Source organism: Trachinotus anak, unplaced genomic scaffold, assembly GCF_046630095.1.
Source record: "Trachinotus anak isolate AG129_WGS33_773 ecotype Australia unplaced genomic scaffold, CSIRO_AGI_Tana_v1 ptg000004l, whole genome shotgun sequence".
NCBI classification, from domain to species: Eukaryota; Metazoa; Chordata; class Actinopteri; order Carangiformes; family Carangidae; genus Trachinotus; species Trachinotus anak.
In genome coordinates, this window is record NW_027273855.1 from 2,931,828 (window position 1) to 2,952,869 (window position 21,042).

The 21,042-nt window shown below is 40.3% G+C and overlaps 1 protein-coding gene across 7 annotated transcripts in view; it reads right to left on the reverse strand.

Annotated features, from left to right (window-relative positions):
- sema3h (sema domain, immunoglobulin domain (Ig), short basic domain, secreted, (semaphorin) 3H) overlaps window positions 1-21,042 on the reverse strand; it is a 69,719-nt gene that overhangs the window by 36,703 nt on the left and 11,974 nt on the right. For all 7 annotated transcript variants that reach the window (XM_071475266.1, XM_071475264.1, XM_071475260.1 and 4 more), the window contains one exon: window positions 2,178-2,332. In XM_071475266.1, coding sequence (XP_071331367.1) covers window positions 2,178-2,234 — 57 coding nt within the window. In that variant the 5' untranslated portion in view covers window positions 2,235-2,332. The remainder of the gene's footprint in view (window positions 1-2,177; window positions 2,333-21,042) is intronic.

The following is a 21,042-nucleotide window of genomic DNA, read 5'->3' on the forward strand; positions in this document are numbered from 1 at the left end:
ATGAATAAGGAACAAATACACAACAAATGCCTTAAACACACACTCAAACCCTCGGCGACCCTTTGTGTAATGTGGGTTGCCAGCTGTAGACTCACTCAGAAGGAATGTCTCAGGGGCTTTTGGCCTGATCAAAGAAAAATGTGACTGATGACAAAAGGGTCGCTTTCGGCTCTCTGCCCTGAACTGGAGTGGACTGCAGGAGCTGGCTATGTGTTCATCTCTATAAGTATGCGTTAAGTTTTAGGCTGTGTGACGATGAAATGAATAAAAGTAGGCATCACTTGGTCTCGAGCAGCGCTGATAAGAAGCTCTGGATGTCAGTATCAGAGAAAATAAACAGAAATGAAGGGAATATGGCAGCACGAGTGGTTTTAACACCACACAGGAAAAAACTGCATAAACAGACTATAAATACTGTATGTTCAAATATATAACTTTACAGCCCGCACAGAGCTGAGTTATGAGTCGACTATCTATCCTTTTGTTGGCTGACTGCCTGGCTGAGTGGGTGGCTGGCCAGCTTGACTGCTGCCTGTCTGTCTGTCTGTCTGTTTCACTGGCAGTTTGTCTGTTTCCTTACCTGTTTGGCTGTCTAATAGCTTGCGTGTACATCTGACTGATGAGAGTATTGATTTGATCCGGCAGGGCAGAGTTATGAAAAGGCAGCACTGTTGCTGTCCTTGCTCTGACCCTGAACTCAACCTGACTGGCTGACAAACCATCATCATGTCTGTCTGGCTGCCTGGATAGTGTGTTAAAGCTGCAGCATGAAAGCGAATACTGCAAAATAAAAACCTGTAACCTCTATGAAATAGCCACTGCTGAATTTTTTGAAAGAAGAAGCAGGTTTAAACTGATTTCCACCCAGATTTATATTCCCATGCATCTGAAGCTTGTTGTGTTTCCTGCTGCAAATCTCGGTTCAGGCTCCTGTGCGTATTTATTTTGTTTACACCAATGTTAGACATGTTTTGTTGCACCATTGTTGTGTACCATTGCAGACATTTGCTGCATAGCTCAGCCTCATTAGGATGAGTGACGTGCACTGAGTGGGAAAATGACCAGCTGAATCAAGACAGGGCAGAGCTGACAGTGCGCTTCCTGCCTCAGGGTTTTAAGCATCATATCATTAAACTTCTCATTACTGTTGCCATGTGAAATCCCTGGTTCTGAAAGTGTTGATATGAAAAGAATATGATTCATCCTCTAAATAAGAGAAAAAAATAAACAAGTTACATAGAACAAAATTTCGTATTTACAGGCTGCACACAGGTAGCTGTGTTTACTAATGATTCAAAAATGTGGAGGTCATTTGTCCCTGCCTTTATTCAAAACCCAATCCAGATTTCAGCTGTTCTTCTCTAACAGCTCTCCAGCACCAATAGTTCTTCTGTTTGGCAGTGAACCTGGATAGTGGTAGAAGTAGGAATGTGAATTATGTGCAGAAAATAATTTGTGGTCTGACTGGAAGCTAATATGTTTCTATCTGTTTGTCCATTTAAGAAAGTTTTTACGACACTCAGGTTGTTCAAATTGAGCTTTTTAGAGGACCCTAACCCTAGTTTTTATTAGTTAGTTAAACATATTAGTGAATTCAACAACTAACACTGGCTTGTTTAGCTTTTCAAATCTCTCCAAGTATCAGTGGATAAACTAAATATTAAATAATGATCAGACCAAAGTCAAGTTCCTTTTTCATAAAAGGTTGACATTTTGAAGATGTTTTGAACAATGAGAATACTCCAGCTTTATCTACAAGGCTGGCAGGAAAGACAGCCCAGTTGGAACAAGGTGAAAGATGAGACTGTGGAAGATGCTGTAATTCTACAGTTAAAACACCGTGATTCAGTCTATGTGGAAATGGGAGATTAAAAGAGAGTTCATGACGGTAGGAAGCAGAGATAGATATGTATTTCTGTAATGAGTGTAAGGAATTAGAGAAAGCTAGGTGATCAGAGGGGATATTAGTCAGAGGGGTGTGACTTTCCTCTTCCTCATATTACCAGTAATTAGTCCCATTAAAGCCCTGACACATCAGTTATCTGAATCTACTGTCATTTGTCTGTGTGTATTTCACAGTTATCTCCATGCATCCATCAACTTCCATGTGTATGTCTGTATCGTACCTTGCCTCAGATGGTATGTGAATGTGTGTGTTTGCATCCTCCATCTCTAACCTTGCGTGGGTTCTGTGTTATGTCATCGAGACTCGTAGACAGCAGGTTATCTTTCATGGCCACGTACAGACGCCTCCCGTCTTCGTCAGGCAGCAGGGAGTGCAGGTCTCCGGCCACAAGGGGCAGCGTGAGTAGGCGGCCGTTCTGGATCAGCTCTGACAAAGGAGGAGAAGAAAGACATGCAGTGAGTTTGATTTTTGTTTGATGTTAGCTCTTTTTTTTCCCAAAGGATTTTAACAAACTATAACATCAACAATACATTTCCTACAACAACCAATTTAATGGAGTTTTAAAGGCGATATTTGTATGTTTTCTTTCCCACCAAACGTGGTTTCTCGCCAAGAGTGGGTTATTGTGATTTTCGTTGACAAGAGTTTTCGCCATCGTTGTCTTTATAATACAAGAAATTTAAAGACATCCTCAGAGCAGCCCTACATTATAGAGCACACACTGGATTAGTGACAAGATGGGCCACAGCTAGCTGGTTAGCATGCTAACTTCCGTAGAAGAAAGAACATGATAGAGACAAGACTGGCGTCTACCTCTGGAGACAGCTGTCAGAGGGTAAAGGAATGAAGTCTGTTACTGAACTCACATCATTTCTTCTAGACTGGTTAGTAAACAGCTGTTAATGCTAACGTTGGCTATGTAGCAGTAGTAAAACTTACAAATAGCTCCTTTAAAAGAAAAGTTCGACATACTGGGAAAGACATTTATTTGCTTAGTTTTGTGGAGGGTGATATGAAAGTAAACCATGGTTGATATCGCTCTCATGTCTGCGTATTAACTATGGAGCTAAAGCCAGAAGCTAATCAGCTAAGCCTAGCAAAGACTGGAAACAGTTAACCTGGCTCCCTCCGGTGTTCAAAAATACACATTCCCAATGGTCTCATTGGGTTAATACATACATAATGTAAAATCTACAATGACAAAGTGTTGTTTGATTAAAAACCAGGCTAGCTGCTTCCCCCTGCTGTCTTTATGCTAAGTTAAGCTAATTGAGTCCTGGCTCTAGCTCCATAAGGGAGACTAGAGTTTTGCTGTTCCCATTGGGCTTTTTGTTTTAAGCACAGACATGGGTATGAGGATCAAGAATAAATACATATAAAACGCCATCTGTGAGCATCTGTTAATTTAATAAATGGTCAGAGTTTGAGGCCAGGAATGAAGCAAATTATTTTATTAAACAAAAAAACAAACACTCAGATAAACTGACATATTAAACAAAGACACAAACTTTCCCACACCTGTGGTATCTATTGCACGCACTTGTCAGTTGTTTGTCTTCACTTCTCTTATCACACTGGATACTCAGGTCAAACTAAATAATCTGCAATGTATCTTTTGTGGATAAACAAACACAGACACTCACACTTAAACACAGACACAGTGTTCCTGAACTACATCTCCAGACAGATTGTATGATAACGACTGATTCTGAAAGCACAGATAACGAACGACAGATTAAATGTTTCTTAAATGATTACACTCTTTCACCATGTAAACTATGAAAACTATGGTGCGGGAGATGGGCCGATAGCTGAGCGAGGACATGAATTGCACGTCCGTCTGTCTTGTGTTAACTTTCATATTTTAACTGCCAAGTGTTCTTTGGTGGATTGGACTTGGCATCGGCTCACAAAGCTAAAAGCATAAACATATATAGGCTTTAAAGCAGCAGCAGGCATAACTTCACACGTTGGCAGCTCCAAATAGCAGTGAGAGGCAGAAAGAGCTTATAAAAACGTTTGAACGTCAAAACCCACAAAATTTGGCACCATAATGTTAATAAAATGCACAAAGTATGTTGTTCATAAGCAACCTGTCCATTTTACAGGGCTTTATACTAAATGATACCAAAGGGACAAGAGGCAGAGGAGCAAACTTTCCTGGTATGTGAATAAACCAGGGTTTAATTTACGTACATTCTTGCCCAGTGAAGCTTTAACACACAATATTGGTTCACTCAGGGAAAGATTTAAAGTAGAAATTAATCATTTATCAGTTTTCACTGTAGCAGAAAACTCAGATTTTAATGGAAAGCACTTGTGTAGTTTCGGTCTGTACAAGTGGCAGCCGCTCGAGTGGATGATGTGATGGATAACACCTCTCAAACGCACATCGTGTGTCTTCATGCAGCTGAATCTGAACTGACACACAGATCTAACATGTATCAGACAGTAAATGATCTGACTAATATTCCTTTCAGTATCACGAGGGTGTGAATTTCTAGCTTGGGTGGTTTCTGTGCAAATCAAGCATTCAAACCTGGCAGTTCTACCTAACTAAAGTACACTGGAAGCAGTTCATTCTGAAGTAAATCCTTATAAGATATTTTCTGATCAAGTTCTACCAATGTAAACATAGATAGGAAGCCAACTGATTTGTCCTTTTGTTTGTGCAGACAGGCCTGCTGACGAATCTGTCTCCATCAGATTTCAATGCAATCTGATAACGGTGAAACCTGTTCAACCTCTTCTTGAAAGATTTATTCATCACTGACTGTATTTCTCAACTTTGATTCAGATCAAAATGACATAGAAATCTGTAATTAGTGAACTTTACGACATCACCACATTTACACTCCAAAACAACTCAAAAAGCACAAATCTACCCTTTGATTTGTTTGATGACACATCTCTGTGGCTGCTCATTATTCTTTACATTTTGCCTGGACAGCCTTCCCTGAAGAACACATAGCAATCATCTAAACTACAGCAGACTGGGGCGGACGCAGAACCTAAGAAAAAAAAGTGATGAATGACTGAAAACCCTCTGCACTCTGCTGTATCTGTTCTTTGTGTGCTATACATCATCTTAGTTGGCATGTGGGTTTAATAGAAGAAGAAAAAAGGGACATCATTCACAAAGAGTTAAGAAAAGATAGGAGATAGAAGATAGAAGAAACTTCTAGATGTATGAAATGTATTGAGGAGTGAAGACAAAGAGGAAGGGAGTGAAAACAAAAAAAATACTGACAGACATGAGGAGAAGTGGGACACTGCTGAGACGCCTAAGATCGAGCTGCACGACTGAAAAAGAAATGAGACGAGACCACTGAGAAAGAGGATGAAATGATGACAGACTGGATATAAAATGCAAGGATAGATGAAGAGATGAGAAGCGACAGAGTGGGGTGAGAGAAAGGCCATAATCACCCTGAGAATATTTGTAGCAGTTAGCTCAAATTAATATGTGTTTAATCAGGTCAGAACGAGACAATTATTGCTGTGGTGCAAAATAACCACACTGACCTGCTGCAAAAACAACTTCATGTGCTCTTCTGCGATAACTCTTTCTGCAGATTGTTGGTACAATCTGACCAAACACGGCAAGAAACACGGCTACAATACCAAGGTTTGCAGATGGATGTTGATGTCTTATGTTTGCCAGTCCAGCTGAAGGTTGCATTATGAACAGCATGATGTTAAAATATGTATGGAGTTAATGAAGTTGTAAAGGTCCTAAGTTGCCGGCTCCAAGAAAACTCTTTATTGTATTGAACTGACGGGGAAATCTCTTCTCTTTCACAGTTGAATCTGAACATGATGCCTCCCAGAATCCTCTCTGTGAAGTTATTCTGGGCATGTCCAACTAGGAGGAAACCAGAGGGCAGACCCACAGCATACTGGAGGGATGACATATTCTGCCTGATCTGGAAACCTCCACCTCAGCATCTCCCAAGAAAAGGTGGAAGACGCAGCTGGGTAGATGTCCCATCCACCACAACCACAACCCACTATTGAATTAAAAAGGCATTACACAGTCTCTAAAAGTCTGTGACATTTTTTGGTGCTCGGGTCTCTTGAGCTATTACACTCAGGCATGGCAGGTGCTGCTTGCTCACGCTATTTCAACTCCACATAGTTGCACAAATATGAATTTTCTTGCTCTAGTAACTTAAGATGCCGGTGAACAGTGAGCCCCAAGCTTCAGACGTCTCGGTTAACTAATTTACAGAGACCTGAACAACAAGTCTTGACATATCTAACACTGCAGAATGACAGGCTCCCACAACTCTGCCCAATTAACAAGCTCCATGCTGTGAGCCCATGTGACTTTTGCTTACAGTTCCTGGTTGGCATGTAATTATGTGATCCCAACGTAAGAAAATATTACAAAATGGGCAGGACTAAAATAAAACAAATAGGAGTTTGTTGAATTTGATTTCTTTCATTTTTGCGTCCCTGCAAGTTTGTAAACACTTAATATCTTTATTTCCCACTGTGCACATGAACCATAAACTCAATGAGAGAGGCTGGGTAAAACAGCAGACAGATAAAGTCAAAAAAAGAGGGAGGAGGGGAAGATGGGGGAAGCGGAGCGGCAGGGAGAGAAGATGAGAAAAATGACATGGCAAAGTGACAACAAGATGAAAACGGTCTGATGGGTGAAGACAGTTACGAGATGAAAATGGAAAAAAATGTCAAAACATGACACGATGATAGACAGGTGAAGAGGGGAGGGGGTGGGAGAGCAGAATGGAAGGAATCCTGATGGAGGAAATTAATAAACATTGATGGATGACGATGAGGATGAGCGGGAAGAAAAAGAATGGGACAAGACAGGTTGGGATTGGGCAGGAAAGGTCGATAAGGATAGAAGAGAGAGTACCTGTAAAAATCGCCTTCCAATGACAGGGTGGGGAGGGGGGTGGGGGGTGATAGGCATATGGGTGGATTGAGCAGGAAGTGGAACCAAGTGAGAAAGGAGGATGAGTAGCCGAGAGCCTGAGGTAAAATTGTAGTGTAATAACACAGTAAAAAAATGACGGATAGATAGGTAGACTGAAGAGGAGGAGGAGGGTGAGAAAGGCAGATGAAAAAAGGTGAGATGAGAGAGAGAGAAAGAGGAAAAATTATCTGATGACAGGGTGAAAAATGATGATTGGATGGATGACGAACAAGAGAAGACAGAGCAATTGTGGGAGAAGAGAGGAGTAAACAAAGTGACAGAGAGAGGGAGGGGAAATGAGAGGTAGAGACACATGGAAACAGAGAAAAAAAAAGCTTAGAAATCAGGTTGAAGAAGAGGAAGAGGAGGAGGAGGAGGAGGAGGAGAGAGAAGAACAACCGATGCTGGAGACAGAAATGAGAGGAACCACAACACGCTGACAGTCAGGCAAAAACACAAGAGATGGATGAGCAGAGGGGAAATGAGGGGAGAAAAGTGAGGGAGACGTGACTCAATGGAAATGGAGAGGTAATCTGAAACAGAGAAACACCTCACAGTAGGAGAGGGAAGTTCTGCACACTAAAGGCAGATAGCAGAATCTTGTATTCAGCTCAGTGGGAAATCTCTGCTTATCACCCACTGGGTACTTTGTTAATATTCAGCAAACGGTCAGAAAGGGAAATTGTTTTGCTTCACGCTGATCTTGGTTTCATTAATCTCAGCGGGTGCATCAGCAGCAGAATGAATTCAACAAAATAGTGACTTTTCTGTTTGTTTTGTTCAAGGTTTATGGTTTATTCGGCCTCAGTTACAAATAATTCATGCAGAGTTTTCTTCCAAACATGTCCTGTGCAGCAGCAGCAGCACAGATAAGAAAAACTGGACAGACTTCTCCTTTGTTTTCATCTCTGACTAAGCAGCTATGATCAAATCACCTGCCACATAAACGTCACAGTAAAGCTGTGTCAAGCAGAGTCACCATATCTACACATCTCAGAGAGGAATTATTACAGCAAAATGTTAATAACGCCTGTGCTCTTTTTGCATTGAGTTCCAGTTTTCTGTTTTCCATTTAAATTAATGTGATATTTATGGTGGCGCCAGGTTTAAGTGTCTACTCTTTACTCATTCCAAACCAAACCAAACCAAAAAAAACCAAAAACAAACACAAAATCATTTAACATTTTTGAGGGAGAACAAAACAATATCCATTAATGTTGTTTCCCAACAGTGTTTTGACAGCTTAAAGTACTTGAATCCCACATCATGTACTCAGCTTCTCGTGTTGAAACTAGAGCCTCACGACTTCCATTTGCAGGCAAGACGTTACTGAGAGCCACCCTCTTCACAGGGAATCTAACCCTGGTGGAGTTCATGCCTCGCCCTGCCTACTCAAGCATCCAGCACTTCATCTGAATTACACAGTGTCTGCCACAAGAGCGCTATGACCTTGCTTAATTCAATACAAAGTGAAAAGCTCAGCTTAATTGATTGTGAAACCACCTCTGCAGTGGAAACACCAGCGACAATCAGCATCTGTGACCGTCACAAGATCCCATTGGGTCAGACAGACTGAAATCCAGCTCACATCCTCACTTTAGACTCAGATCTGCTGGAGGGAACTGAAAGTAGCTTTGTCAACACATAAGCAGAGAGATACATCTCCAAAGATAGAAAGTGGGTGTGATCAGTGAGTCAGCAACAAACAAATAAAAAAAGATATGTTTGACATCCAAAAACATATCCACACACCAACAATCTCTGTGTTTGGTTACAACTCTGTTTTGCTGTCTTTATCCTTCACACACCTTCTCAAACACACACACACACACACACACACACACACTTTTTTGGAAAATTGTGCTAGTCAAACAGTTCCTATCTTGACCTCACAACGATGAATGGCTCTTATTCAGTAGGAAAAAAAACGCATTCTTTTCTCCACCACGCACCACACACGTGCACACACACACACACATCCCTGACTCAGTTGTGAAACACCAGCTGCACCCACCCCACCCTTACTCTTGGGACAGTTGCCTTGGCGACAGCAACCATGCCGACATAATTTGTGAGGGGGTGTGTGTGTGTGTGTGTGTGTGTGTGGTGTGTCGAGGGGTGTCTCTTGGCCTTGCCTCCTTAACCCCCCCAGCCCCCACGCTCACCATGTCTCACAACCACACACACACACACACATACTTGTACTTCTATCTTTGTGAGGACACTCACTGACATAATGCATTCCCTAGCCCCTTACCCTAACCTTAACCATCACAACTGAGTGCCTAACCCTAACCCTCACCCTAACCTTAACCTAAACCTAATTCTAACCATAACTCTAAAACCAAGTCTTAACCCTCAAAATGTGATTTTAAGGTGTCTAAAAAAGTGAGGACCGGCCAAAATGTCCTCACTCTGTTAGTAAAATACTTTTTTGGTCCTTACTATGTAGCAAGTACAAGTACACACACACACACACACACACACAGATGAATGATTTGGCCCACACCTCTCGTCAACATTTTGGCTAAAACGCAGAGGGCAGTTTGGAATAATGGAGTGTTTTTCCAAGACATCAAAGGCATTTAGTTAATGGAAAGGTACACACACACATACACACACGCACACATTCATGATACCATCAATCACATACATTTACAGATATTTCAGGATACAGAAAGCGTCATCTGTGGCCCGCAGCCTGTCTGTCTGTCCCTGCCAACATTCAACAGTATGTTCACACACTCACCTGCCAAGACAAAATTAAATCTTCAGTCATTATTAACCCAACACAGTCTAAAAAAGGTCAAACAATTCCCCTCACGCTCTACAATAACTTCTGAATAGATGCTTTGAGAAGTCTCAGTGAAATCGTTAGTGAAAGTTTCAGCACTCGTCTGTGGCGGTTTGTGATGCTTTTATCGACCCAGAGGCAATCTGCTTTCCAACCCTGCAGCCTTTTTAGAAACTCTGAATTAAAATTGATTTTTTTAAAAATAACTCTGAGCTCCCAAATGCCTTCAAACTGCACTGAAAGCTAGAAGAGCAATCTTACAACAAAACAGCGAGTTGTCATGCAGCACACAGAAGGAGACACAAAGCAAAGAATATCAGCAAAATATCAGCAGACATTTTATATTGTGGGGAGCTGGTTTAGGAGTGAAATTGGACTATAATTACATTCTGTGAAGAGGCTGGGCAATATATGGTGACTTCACTGTGCAATATTTCTTTAGAACTGATTGTTTCATCCTCAGACAGATCCTGCAGTTTGTAATTTTACTGGGTTTGACACAGACCATGTAATAACTTCTATAATATTCCCTGACTTTCATATTCCTGCCAGTTATCCATAACACAGATGTCACTGTTACAATATGCTGAATACTAGTTAGCATGGTGCTAAATTGTCACTTTGCAAAGAAAAGTTTCTACATTTCTACCATTTAACATGTTCTCTTCTGGAACCACTGTGATCTGAAAGCACCAGGTAACATACACCTGTTTGTCTAATGTCATCATAAAGTTCATCAGACCACGACTTCTGTCCAGGGTGTCACTATTGTGCCAGAATGGCCTCTGAAAAAAAAATGGAGCTCACATAAGCTCGACCTTTGTGTATGGCAGTGTGATGGGGAACATGGCTTTTAGTTATTATCTTCCATCAGATATTAAATATGCTGCATATAGAGTGTTATCATTGGCCTATGAGGTGAACACAGGTGTGGAAATGAAATGCGGCCTTTGTTACTGGCAGGACTCCGGGACGGATTTAATTTCATAAATTTTCATTGTTAATTTTCACTCATGTTAGGCAGTCAGGAAATTAAATGCATGGCAGGTATTAGATACAACTGTACAACTACATGTGTACTTTACTTTCATAAATGGTGAATTGTAACAACTTTTAGTTACCAGGAGGTTTAACCACACACCTATGACCTCGGTCGGTTTGCCATTATAAATGAATGCACCAGAATTGAACTGCAGGCAAAGGTAGCTGCAGCTGAGACTCAGATACAGAGCTTGGAGCTGGGGTTATATTAACAGCCACATACAACAACTGAAAAAAAAAAAAATTCTGGTTAATGGTTGGAGACAGAGGCAGCCTGTGTATGAGAGAGTGTTATGTATCATTATCTCCTCTCTACAGACAGTGTTAACGATACTGTTCAGCTATTTTCTGTCCTAGAGATCGACAGCAGTCAATGAAATCTCATCAGGATTATAAGACTCCTGGCCTTGCAAGCCCCTTCCTGTTCAGCTAGATGTTGCAGAGAAAAGCAAACGACAGAAATTCTGAGGCTCAATAACTACATTTTATGATGTTTAAAATCAGAAAGCTGGATTAAAATTAATCAGGTGTGTAAATTAATGTCTGATATTTTTAGTTCTCATGCCATTTTGTTGGCAAGTGGCCATGATATAAGCCCTTCAAGTTTGTACGTTCCAAGACTGGAGGGGGGTAAGGAACACCCGACACTGCGTCATCCTTTAAAATCATGGAACGTACGGTTTGTTGGGTTTTATCTGTTACTTGTCCCATAGAACTTCAATCATAAAAGCCAAAAGATATTAATTGATCTTATTCAGTCATTGAAGCCAAAGGATAAAAAGCTACAAGAGAAAAAGATACGATAGAGTACAGAAATGTGAAATTGGTAATTATAGCAGGAAAATAACTTGCTTGTTCTGAGCTATGAAAGCAGCATGATCTGATCTTTCTCTACACACTCACGCCTGCTAAGCACAGCCATTCTTATCAGCATCAAGTTGACAGCGGGGTCAACGAGGGTCACGACCTCTGATCCAAGCCAATTGGCCTTTGACTCCTGTCACTGGGAATCAAAGACAAAAAAGGTTAAGACGTAAAAGAACAGAAGACGCTAAGACATAATCCTAGCAGTACATGCACACACCCACACACACTGAACATGTCTGTGTGTGAAAGGTTTCTTTATAACCTGCCCACATTTGCCTATTGGAGTATCTGTTTTTGTGGATACACTGTTTGTGTATTTATATGTGTGTTGTGTTAGTGGGTAGGTATTTTTATCCATGCTGAACATTAGATTAAAGGCTGCTGGTCATGGGAGCTCTGATGGACCTCAATGTGATTAGAGCAAATGTGTGGCGTGTGATACAGCTAAGAACATTCCTGCATTGCAACACATACTCTCTTCTTGCTCTCTCTCTCTCTCTTTCTCTCTCCCTCCCTCACACACACACACACACACACACACACACTAATGCATCTGTTTCCTGGCATGTTCATGAACAAACACACCTGAACATAAGCAAAACAACCTCAAAAGACTTCATGCAACAGTGCATGTAAATACTACTTGACGTCAGTCTGATGCAGCTTCTGTTAGCTATTTTTCAAATGTTCTTCAGACATTAGTTTTTTTTTTATTTGTTTGTTTTCTTGGTACACCTGCTATGGAGTCATTGTCTTTTAGTCATAAGACAGTTAATCAAAATTTAAGCTAGAGCTGTTTGGTAAAAAACCAACCAGGCTGCTATATGCAACTTTTTCACATAAATACTGTAAATAAAGATGTAAAATGTTGAGCAAGTGTGTCATTCTCTCAGGTGAAGGCAAAACAAGGCTGATTTTAAATTAATGATGAGCTCCGGGTGCATTATCTCATTTACTACATGGCGTGCAGACGTTAATCATATGATACAAAACGGTGACTTTCAAATGGATTCATTACAGGCTAATGTAATATACATAAATAGCTCAGCAGCTACATGTGCTCCAGTCCTCAGAGGTGGTTCAGATGGAAAGTCACTGAAAGACAAAGAGCAGGTTCTTTTTGACACGTGTTTCAGATAAAGGTAACAAACACTGCTAATAAACTGTTTGTCAAGACGAATCAAATGAGGTTGCACAAAAAAGGTCAAGGCACAGAATCTCACAGAGTGTGCTTATTAGTACTCATTGAAAAACAATGTGCACTCTCACTCACTGGTTCAATTACCCACTTGCATGTAGCACTTCAAGAAGTTACAGCTCGTAAGTCTGGGTGTTTTTAAAAGTTGAATCAGGATTTAACAACTTTGGGACAAACTGTTGCTTTTTAATTGATAAAATCCATCCATTATCTATAGCGCTTATTCTTACAGGGTCGCAGGGGGGGCAGAGCCAATCCCACCTGACATTGGGTGAGAGCAGGATACACACTGGACAGGTCACCAGTCCCAGTAAGTGATAAAAAAAATGTTGACAAGTAATGAGAAGCAGCAGGTTTGTTACCCAGAAATAACTTCAGAATTAAGTATTCACCAATGGTTGGCAAAGTCTGGGTCCCAACTAGGTGCTTTTAAAGTCTCTTTTCAGTGACGTTTGAGCTGTCTTCTTACAGGCATGACCAGCTTTGAGCTCAGCTGTGACGTCGGCACTGCTTTTCTATGCTGGCATCACAAGAACACATCGGGGTGACATGACGACCTGACCCTTACACTGCTGGACAGGTAGGATGTTTTCACAGTTCATTAGCAAACAGGCAGCACTGGGTTATTCCACAGTTTATAAACAGAAGGGAAAAATTCCCAACTGAGTGCAAGAGCTCCTGTTAGCCTTGCAGGAATTGCAGTAGTACAGTGAAATCTGAGTGATGTACAAGATACGAATAAAAAAAAAGGATGATGAAAGAATCAAGTCTCTCTTTCAAACATTATCTCACTCAGTGGAGTCTAACGTTGTTATTTTCCTTGTGTTTTACAGTGAGTTCTCCTTGTTTCTACATCCAGACACACACAAGCTACACTTATCATTAATCTATCCAATTATTCTCTCACAGCCTGCAGAATTGTCCATTTGAGTGTGTTTGTCAGCTACCCATGTGTGTAGTTTTGTTTCTGTGTCTGTGTGTGTGTGTGTCTGTCTTCATCCATCTGTTAGTCTACTCGCTGAGCCCCAGGGAACTTTAGCTGTCTGGTGCAACGTTCCCAGGGGGAGGACTTTGTTAGCTGCGCCATCAGAAAGGGGTGGTGGCGGCGGAGGCGAGGAAACCGGGGCACATTTCCTGTGGAAATGGGGTTATCACTTCACCAATTACTGGTGCAATTACAGCGGCAGGCCTGCAGAAGTCTGGGAATAAAGCCTATAGGCACACAGATGGGCACTCATGTGAAGACATGCACAAGTATAGGCACATAGACAAAGTCATTCCTAACACACATGTCCACATACATACATGCAGGACACAGTCTCTTAGGCTGAAATCAGACTACATACATTAACTTTCAAATAGGGCTCAAGAAACTCGATTAACTCAATTCATAAAAGCCATCGAGGCAAATTCTTTGCAACGAAGCTTCATTTAATCCATATGACAGCTCAATAGTCACCATTACAGATGAAATGATTACTGGTTTCACGCTAAATCACAGTAAAAATGCCAGACGGTTAGTATGACCGTTTAAATTTGAATTATCACTATAACTGTGGCGGATTACTGCGGTTAATTTAACTCACAACAGGTTCTGTAGCATCAACCAGCAACAGCCGCACGCACGCCAAGCAACATGGGTTTGTAATGTGTCAGTCAAAACATGGTGGAAGACAGTGACAGCGATCCTCCGGAGATTTTCGGCCTTTTAAAACCTTTTTACACTGAGGTTAGTGTGTATAAGTGGGTTTTTTTGTCTTCTTTTACACTGCCAGACGTGTTTACCTTCCTGTTCGGCACAATGTCATCACATGCACACACCAGACGCAGGAGATAAACAGTGAGCTGGGTTTAGTTTAGCCATTGTTTTTTAATGTCTTATTCTTTAGTAAGACAAAAGTTGTTCTTATTCGATTACTCGATTAATCAATGGAATAATCGGTAGAATACTTGATTACCAAAATAACTGACAGCAGCAGCCCTACTTTGGGCTGTATGTGTATGATTGTTTTAGATCAGGGGTTCTTGGTTTGGTTAGATTCCTGCTGTGACACTTCAAAACACACATTGAACAATCACAGCGTTCGAAATCCTGACCTGCTTGTCATTTGATTTGGGCCTCATGAGGTGTCCCTGATGCAAAGTCAGGTATCTACTACTATAACACACTGAAGTACATGGTGTAAAACAACAGTCTGTCATGCCCAGTGCTCAGTTTTGTTCAGATCAGCTCATCAATGTGCAGATATCACACAGTCTCCCTGACACATTATCACTCAGTTGATCATTTAAAATCCAACTTGAAACTTTTTTTTTTAATAATGTCAATTACCTGTCAAATCTATCTGGTCCTGCTCCATGTTGGGAACCACTGTTCTATGGTTATGTATCTGTTCCTATAGTATAAAAAATAAATATGCACATAAATTCATTAACACATTATTCACATACACATCTCTTCTCATTGCATCTCACTATTCCACATGGACTCAAATCTTCTCACATATTCAAACATCAGCACCCACACGCACATACCACAGCAAAATTATAGCCAAACACACAGGCACACTACGTCTGGACTGTGTCACCGACAGACCAGACCCACGTGGACAGCTTGACCTTCGACCTCTGTGTGTATGATTATTCATCATAATCAGGCTGTTGACTGTGTCGCTGCTGGGCGCTGCTACATACACACATTATGGTCCAGTCTCTGTTTACTTTTTAATCTAAATCATCTTTTAATCTTTATTTATCCAAGAGAAGGTTCACTGTTTTCTCTGCTTCTCGTTCACACAGTTACATACAGTCTCCTGCGGGAGCTGCTCTGTGCAGAATAATGTTACTGGTTAAATCCTTGCTCACAGCTGTACAGCTTTTGATGAGCAGCTATAGCTAAGTCACTTTTCTCATGCTGAGCTTTCAAATTGATTTCACAATCCTAAAGAGAATGAAGACTCTGAAGAGAAAAACCACAGGTGGCTGCAGTTCACGTCTTGTTGCCTCCTACCAGCAGTCGGTTTGAGTTTCCTTAAACCATGGAGGTAAATTTTTTCCAGCATTAATCAAGAGGACCGCCAATGCCAACTATCATATACGACAAAAACCTCCCCAAACAATAATTACAGTAGCAACAAAAACACTGTATCATCTCACACCAGCATTTTCAGGGTTTGAAAAAAACATTCTGCTGCTCCTAAGCCCAAGGAAAATGTATCCATCAAACTTTATTTGTTCATAATGACCAAATGTAAAACATAAGCTCTTTCATAAAATGGCCCTAAATCAGACTGTTATTTGGTGATTTATTCTTTTTTTCCATCCAAATACACGAAAATAAATTTGACTTCATAGTTTTAGATTTAGTTGAGTCAGTACCACATCTGTCTGCTGTGCTGCTGAGGCTGAGACTTGAGGTTTATAACTCTGAACTGGACTCATCCCAAGAGGAAACAATAACCCTCAGTGGCCTGGGGTGGTGACAGATACTCAAGAAAATCACTACTGTTGTCCTTCACAGGCCAGTGACTAAAATCATCAGCATGAATTTAACCACACAAGAGTTAAGTCAACACTTCTCAAGAGATTCTGTACGTCCACACCCATCAGAGTGAAAAATCACTGCAGTCTTTAAATTGTCTGCAGCTTCCACTTTTTGGCTCAGCCTCAAAGTGTGTTAGACGTACGGTATGCTTCGTGGACATTTGCTCTGGCAAATGGGCAATAAGTGTATCTTTACATCATAAAAATTGGGCGAACATAAAAAAAAAAAAAAAGGAGCTGTCCTGTGAAGATTATGGATAGTCACGATGTCCGCAAAGAGTTCAGGTTTAAATTTACGATCAGCTGTGAGGCTCAAATTTATCACAAATCTCTGCCTTAAAGCCCAGCCAGACGATAAAAACCACTATCAGTCACCATACATCCTCTCTGTTTTCTGATAAGTCTCGGCTCTATTTAAACAGGAAAAGGAAGTCCGACTTCCAACCTTTTGTGGCACTTTGTCTCATCTTCCCATCACTGACAAAACAAGGAGAATCAAATTCTTGTGGTTTCTTCTTGTTTACACAGCCCTGGGAATGTCAGATCGGTAACACCGAGGGTTAAAGGTGAGATGTTTTGTGTAAGTGTATATGTAGCGCTAATCTGAGGCTTTGCTGGCGTCTACTACCTGCCACTTTGTATTTTTGTATTATTCAATCAATCAGGAAAGAACATTTTATTGCTTTTTAGTTAAACGCCTGCTGTTCAACCTGAGAACCAAGGTTCAAACCCGAGTGACAGCAAGAATAAACACATCTACGGTGCCTTTGAGTGAGATATTGGATTCCTGACGGATGCAAAGGGAGTGCTTCACTAACAGAGATCACAGCTTGGGAACTTGGGACTTCAAATGTTACCTCTCTTCTTTTTCTGTTTCTGCTGGTTCGCCCACACAGAAATGCCATGAAAATAACACTGAAAGTGCTTGTTGGTTGAAAAAGCACTCTACCTGCTTATTTTGGAATTTTTCAGTTTGTTCTCCAGAATATAAAAAACTGTTTCTCTTTCATATAAAGTACGGCTGCTAACTTTTCCATTTGAAAACCATAAAATCAACCCTAAAAATGGCTGGACCCTCTGACATACATCTATCTCGCAGACAAAGATCACTGTATGAGGAATAACCTTAGGTAAAACACAAATATACATTTTCTGCAGCATTCCTTGTGGGAGAGTAGATGACTAATACATCTATACGCCACTGTTGTGCATCTCCAGCCGGCCTTAATCTACAGCTAATAACGAGGTAAACTATTAGTTAGAGTTAGTCTTAGCGTTGCTGATCCTGTCTACTTCTGGCTCCATGTGGCCAACAAGTCAAGTGGGCCTTTGCGGATTAAATTGGAGCTGAAGTGAGAGGAATGCGGTGAGAAATAAAAAAACTTCTGAAACAACCTCAGACATCCAGATCTGAGGAATTAAAACTTTTTCCAGCCGAAATGATGTAAATATATGCTACATTTGTTTTTCTTTAGCTCATTATAAAAAACTTTAAGCCACTTGTTCTGGTCCCATTTCGGCATTTCTTTAGTTTCCGTTGTGTTTGACTTAGAGTCAACAGTACACTGAAGTCAAATCCCTTCATTGACTAAAAGGAGTAAAAATCTTCCTTGCAGTTCTTGAATGTTATAATATAGGAATGAAATGCTGACACACAGTGAGAGGCAGAGAGGTGAGAATGTCAGCTCAACTCAGCTCTAGATTATTGACAGCAGGGCAGATTGGAGCAAATTAATACTTAAGGGAAATGGAAGAAATATGAAGCTTGTGGTTTTTTTTGCTTAATTATAAGGCTTCAGGCTAAAGATAGCCACTGATATTAACACTAGAAACCTCTCAAGGGTAAATTTACAGCACAGCCACTGTTGTCAGGGGCTGTTGTTGCCAAAGCAAGGATGTAATTAGACTCCTTCCACCGTCTCTTTCCAGAGAGAGGGGAAAAACCCTTAAGCACAGATCCCCCTTATCAGGATTTTTTTATGTCTTAGTAAAGACCTAAAGTTTGGTTGCAAGAACATCTAATCAGGTCCTCCAAAATATTCTGGAAAAGTGAACAGTCTTTTCAAGATCCTTGGTCATAGCTTTTAAAATTTACATTTTGCCAAATTTAAACACCCTGCAAAGTCTCTTCCAGAGGAAACGACTGTCCTATTTGAGGTTTTATTCTAGTTTTTCTGAAGTGTGGGGTGAGTAAACATCTGCCGTTTGACTTCAGTAGTCATGCAATGGTAGTGCCACTGTTGGGGGCTGCTGCTGTTAAAATTAATAATAGAGAATATCCTGATTCTGTACCAGATAACCATCCCAGTGAAATCCACATCTCAGCAACATCCCCAGCCCAGAGCCTAGAAAGCACTGGCCTAGATAGAAACAGATCTGAAAGAATAAATGAATAATGAAATATCTCTTGATTTTTAATATCTCTCTGAAGGCTTTTGTGCTCTATTAGTACACAGTGGGAAGAGAAAGGTGAGGTTACAGAAGGAGGAGGAGGATACAGTACGACATACACCAAGAACCAGGTTTCATTTCTGAACTATATAAACAGACAATAGATAAAACCAGCTCTTTGAATCACTCAATCCAAAATACCGTATCATTACAGCTGCTAATGTACAACTACATAATGTTGTGATCCTGAGATGCTGAAGATAGATAAAAATTTCTAGTTTATGCTTTAAAAATGTGAAAAATCTACAAAATACATTTTATATAAATACACTTAGTAATGTATTGTTAAATGCATGTTTTTAACAGTAACATAACATTTGAATTTCATATGAAATATGAAATGCAAAATTGTTGCTAATTTGCCATTTTAAGTTGTTGAATTTAGAAATAATTACATGTGTTTCATGTTTCTCTGAGCAGGATGTTTAAAAATACACTAAGGCTGTGTCTGAAATCACCCCCTTGTTCACTTATTCACTACCCCCGTTTATATAACAGGCACAAAATAGTTTACTCAACAGTGAGGAGCAAAGATCTTGGACACTTACTAGTCATCATCATTGTGTTGTCACAAACATATGTAGAGATGCACAACAATAAAGTTTCCCTCAATAAAATGTGGAGCACTATAGAGCTGTTATAAGGAAGTCAGCATGTCAGCATGTTATGCACTATGGCACTACTTTCTTAAGCCATGGATAAATCTTTGAGTGGATACAGGATATACAGATTTAAAAAGCTGGGACAACAACAGCTGCCATTCATTGTGAATATTCATTGCTTAGCAGCCCTGTGCCCCCACTGAGTACGACAGATTCAAAAAGCACCAAGCTACATTACAGGGGAAAGTCATGAGAGGCAAAACGTTATGCAAAGATCCTCGGATGCAGTGTAAGCAAAACCTACGTAGAGAAATCTTATTGATTCCGGTGGAAACAGAAGCACAAAGGTGTTTATAACTACACTCCACTACCTGAAGGAACTTTAAACTTTTTTAACTTTAAACAAAATAGAGAGAAAGCTGATTGTTGCAGCCTCTGGCTTCAGAATTTTCTGCAAGAGAGATAAAGAAGAAAAACGACGTGTGGAAACAATTCAGAAAACAGCTATCCAGTTGGAGCAGAGTATATAAATTATGCACACAACACACCTCCAGAACTACAGGCCAGATACTGCCAGCACTTTGTATCTGTATGTGTGAACTCACTGAAAAAAATACCTTTAACAGGTAATTTACCAGGTTGATCTTTTCTTTTTACAATATAATTAATCCTGTTGACAGTGAAGGGGATTAAAGTTGTATCATTTGAGTCCAACAATGGCCAAATCAGCTGACAGCTGCTGGTTTGTGTGTCTGTAAGTGTGTTAGCTACTTTATTAAAACACAGTCAGCTCATCTGGATTTTGTACAGACGCAGCTGTTTATGGCTACTTAAATTTCTTCAACATTTTTGTTGCAACAGTTCACTGAGCAACATCTTTATCCTTTGTAAAATCACAACTCTCAGATAAGCCTGGAAGCATTTGAGGACTTTTACTGAAAAGCAGCTTCTATATGTGCAACATATTTTTTTTCTCTGACAAAACGTAAATTGAATTTTACAAACATGCACATGAGCAAACATCCATCTGAACATTGACAAACTCATCTGTGAAGTATAACCAAGTAATTTGCATGCCAATAGCATGAAATTGAAAAAGACTCATTTACATTTACATTATAATTTGGGCATTTGTCCAGAAGGATACAGCAGGATGCGTCTAAATGCCTGCAATTAATTCATCACAAGCAATCAGCAGTGTAAAGGTCAAAGGTCAAAGCCAGTGTGCCAACTCATATGATTCAATTCAAATATTCTCCAGTGACTGATTAACATTAAATGTCTATGTGCAAACCAATTCACTAAGTGAATGCTGTATGAATAAATCATGATTCAGCCTCCATGTGAAGAAGTAGATTCACACTGACTTAATAAACCATCCAAATCTCCTCTGAGGCGTTTATGGAGTTTTATACTGTGATTGTGACGATGCATCTCCATATTCTCAAGTGACTGTACTTGCTTGTCTCGGTGTGTCTGTGTGTGTGTGTGTGTGTTTGCGTTACAGCAGTCTTTTCAATGTTCTTACCTTTGTGTAATTGCGTCCAGGTGTACAATGCTTGTGTATTCTTCCACATGATGTATCTAGTTCTGTGTGCAGTGGACTATATATATTTCACCTAATACTTTGCAAGAAAATGTGTTGTCTGCATGTGTGTGTGTGTGTGTGTGTGTGTGTGTGTGTGTGGTATAGAG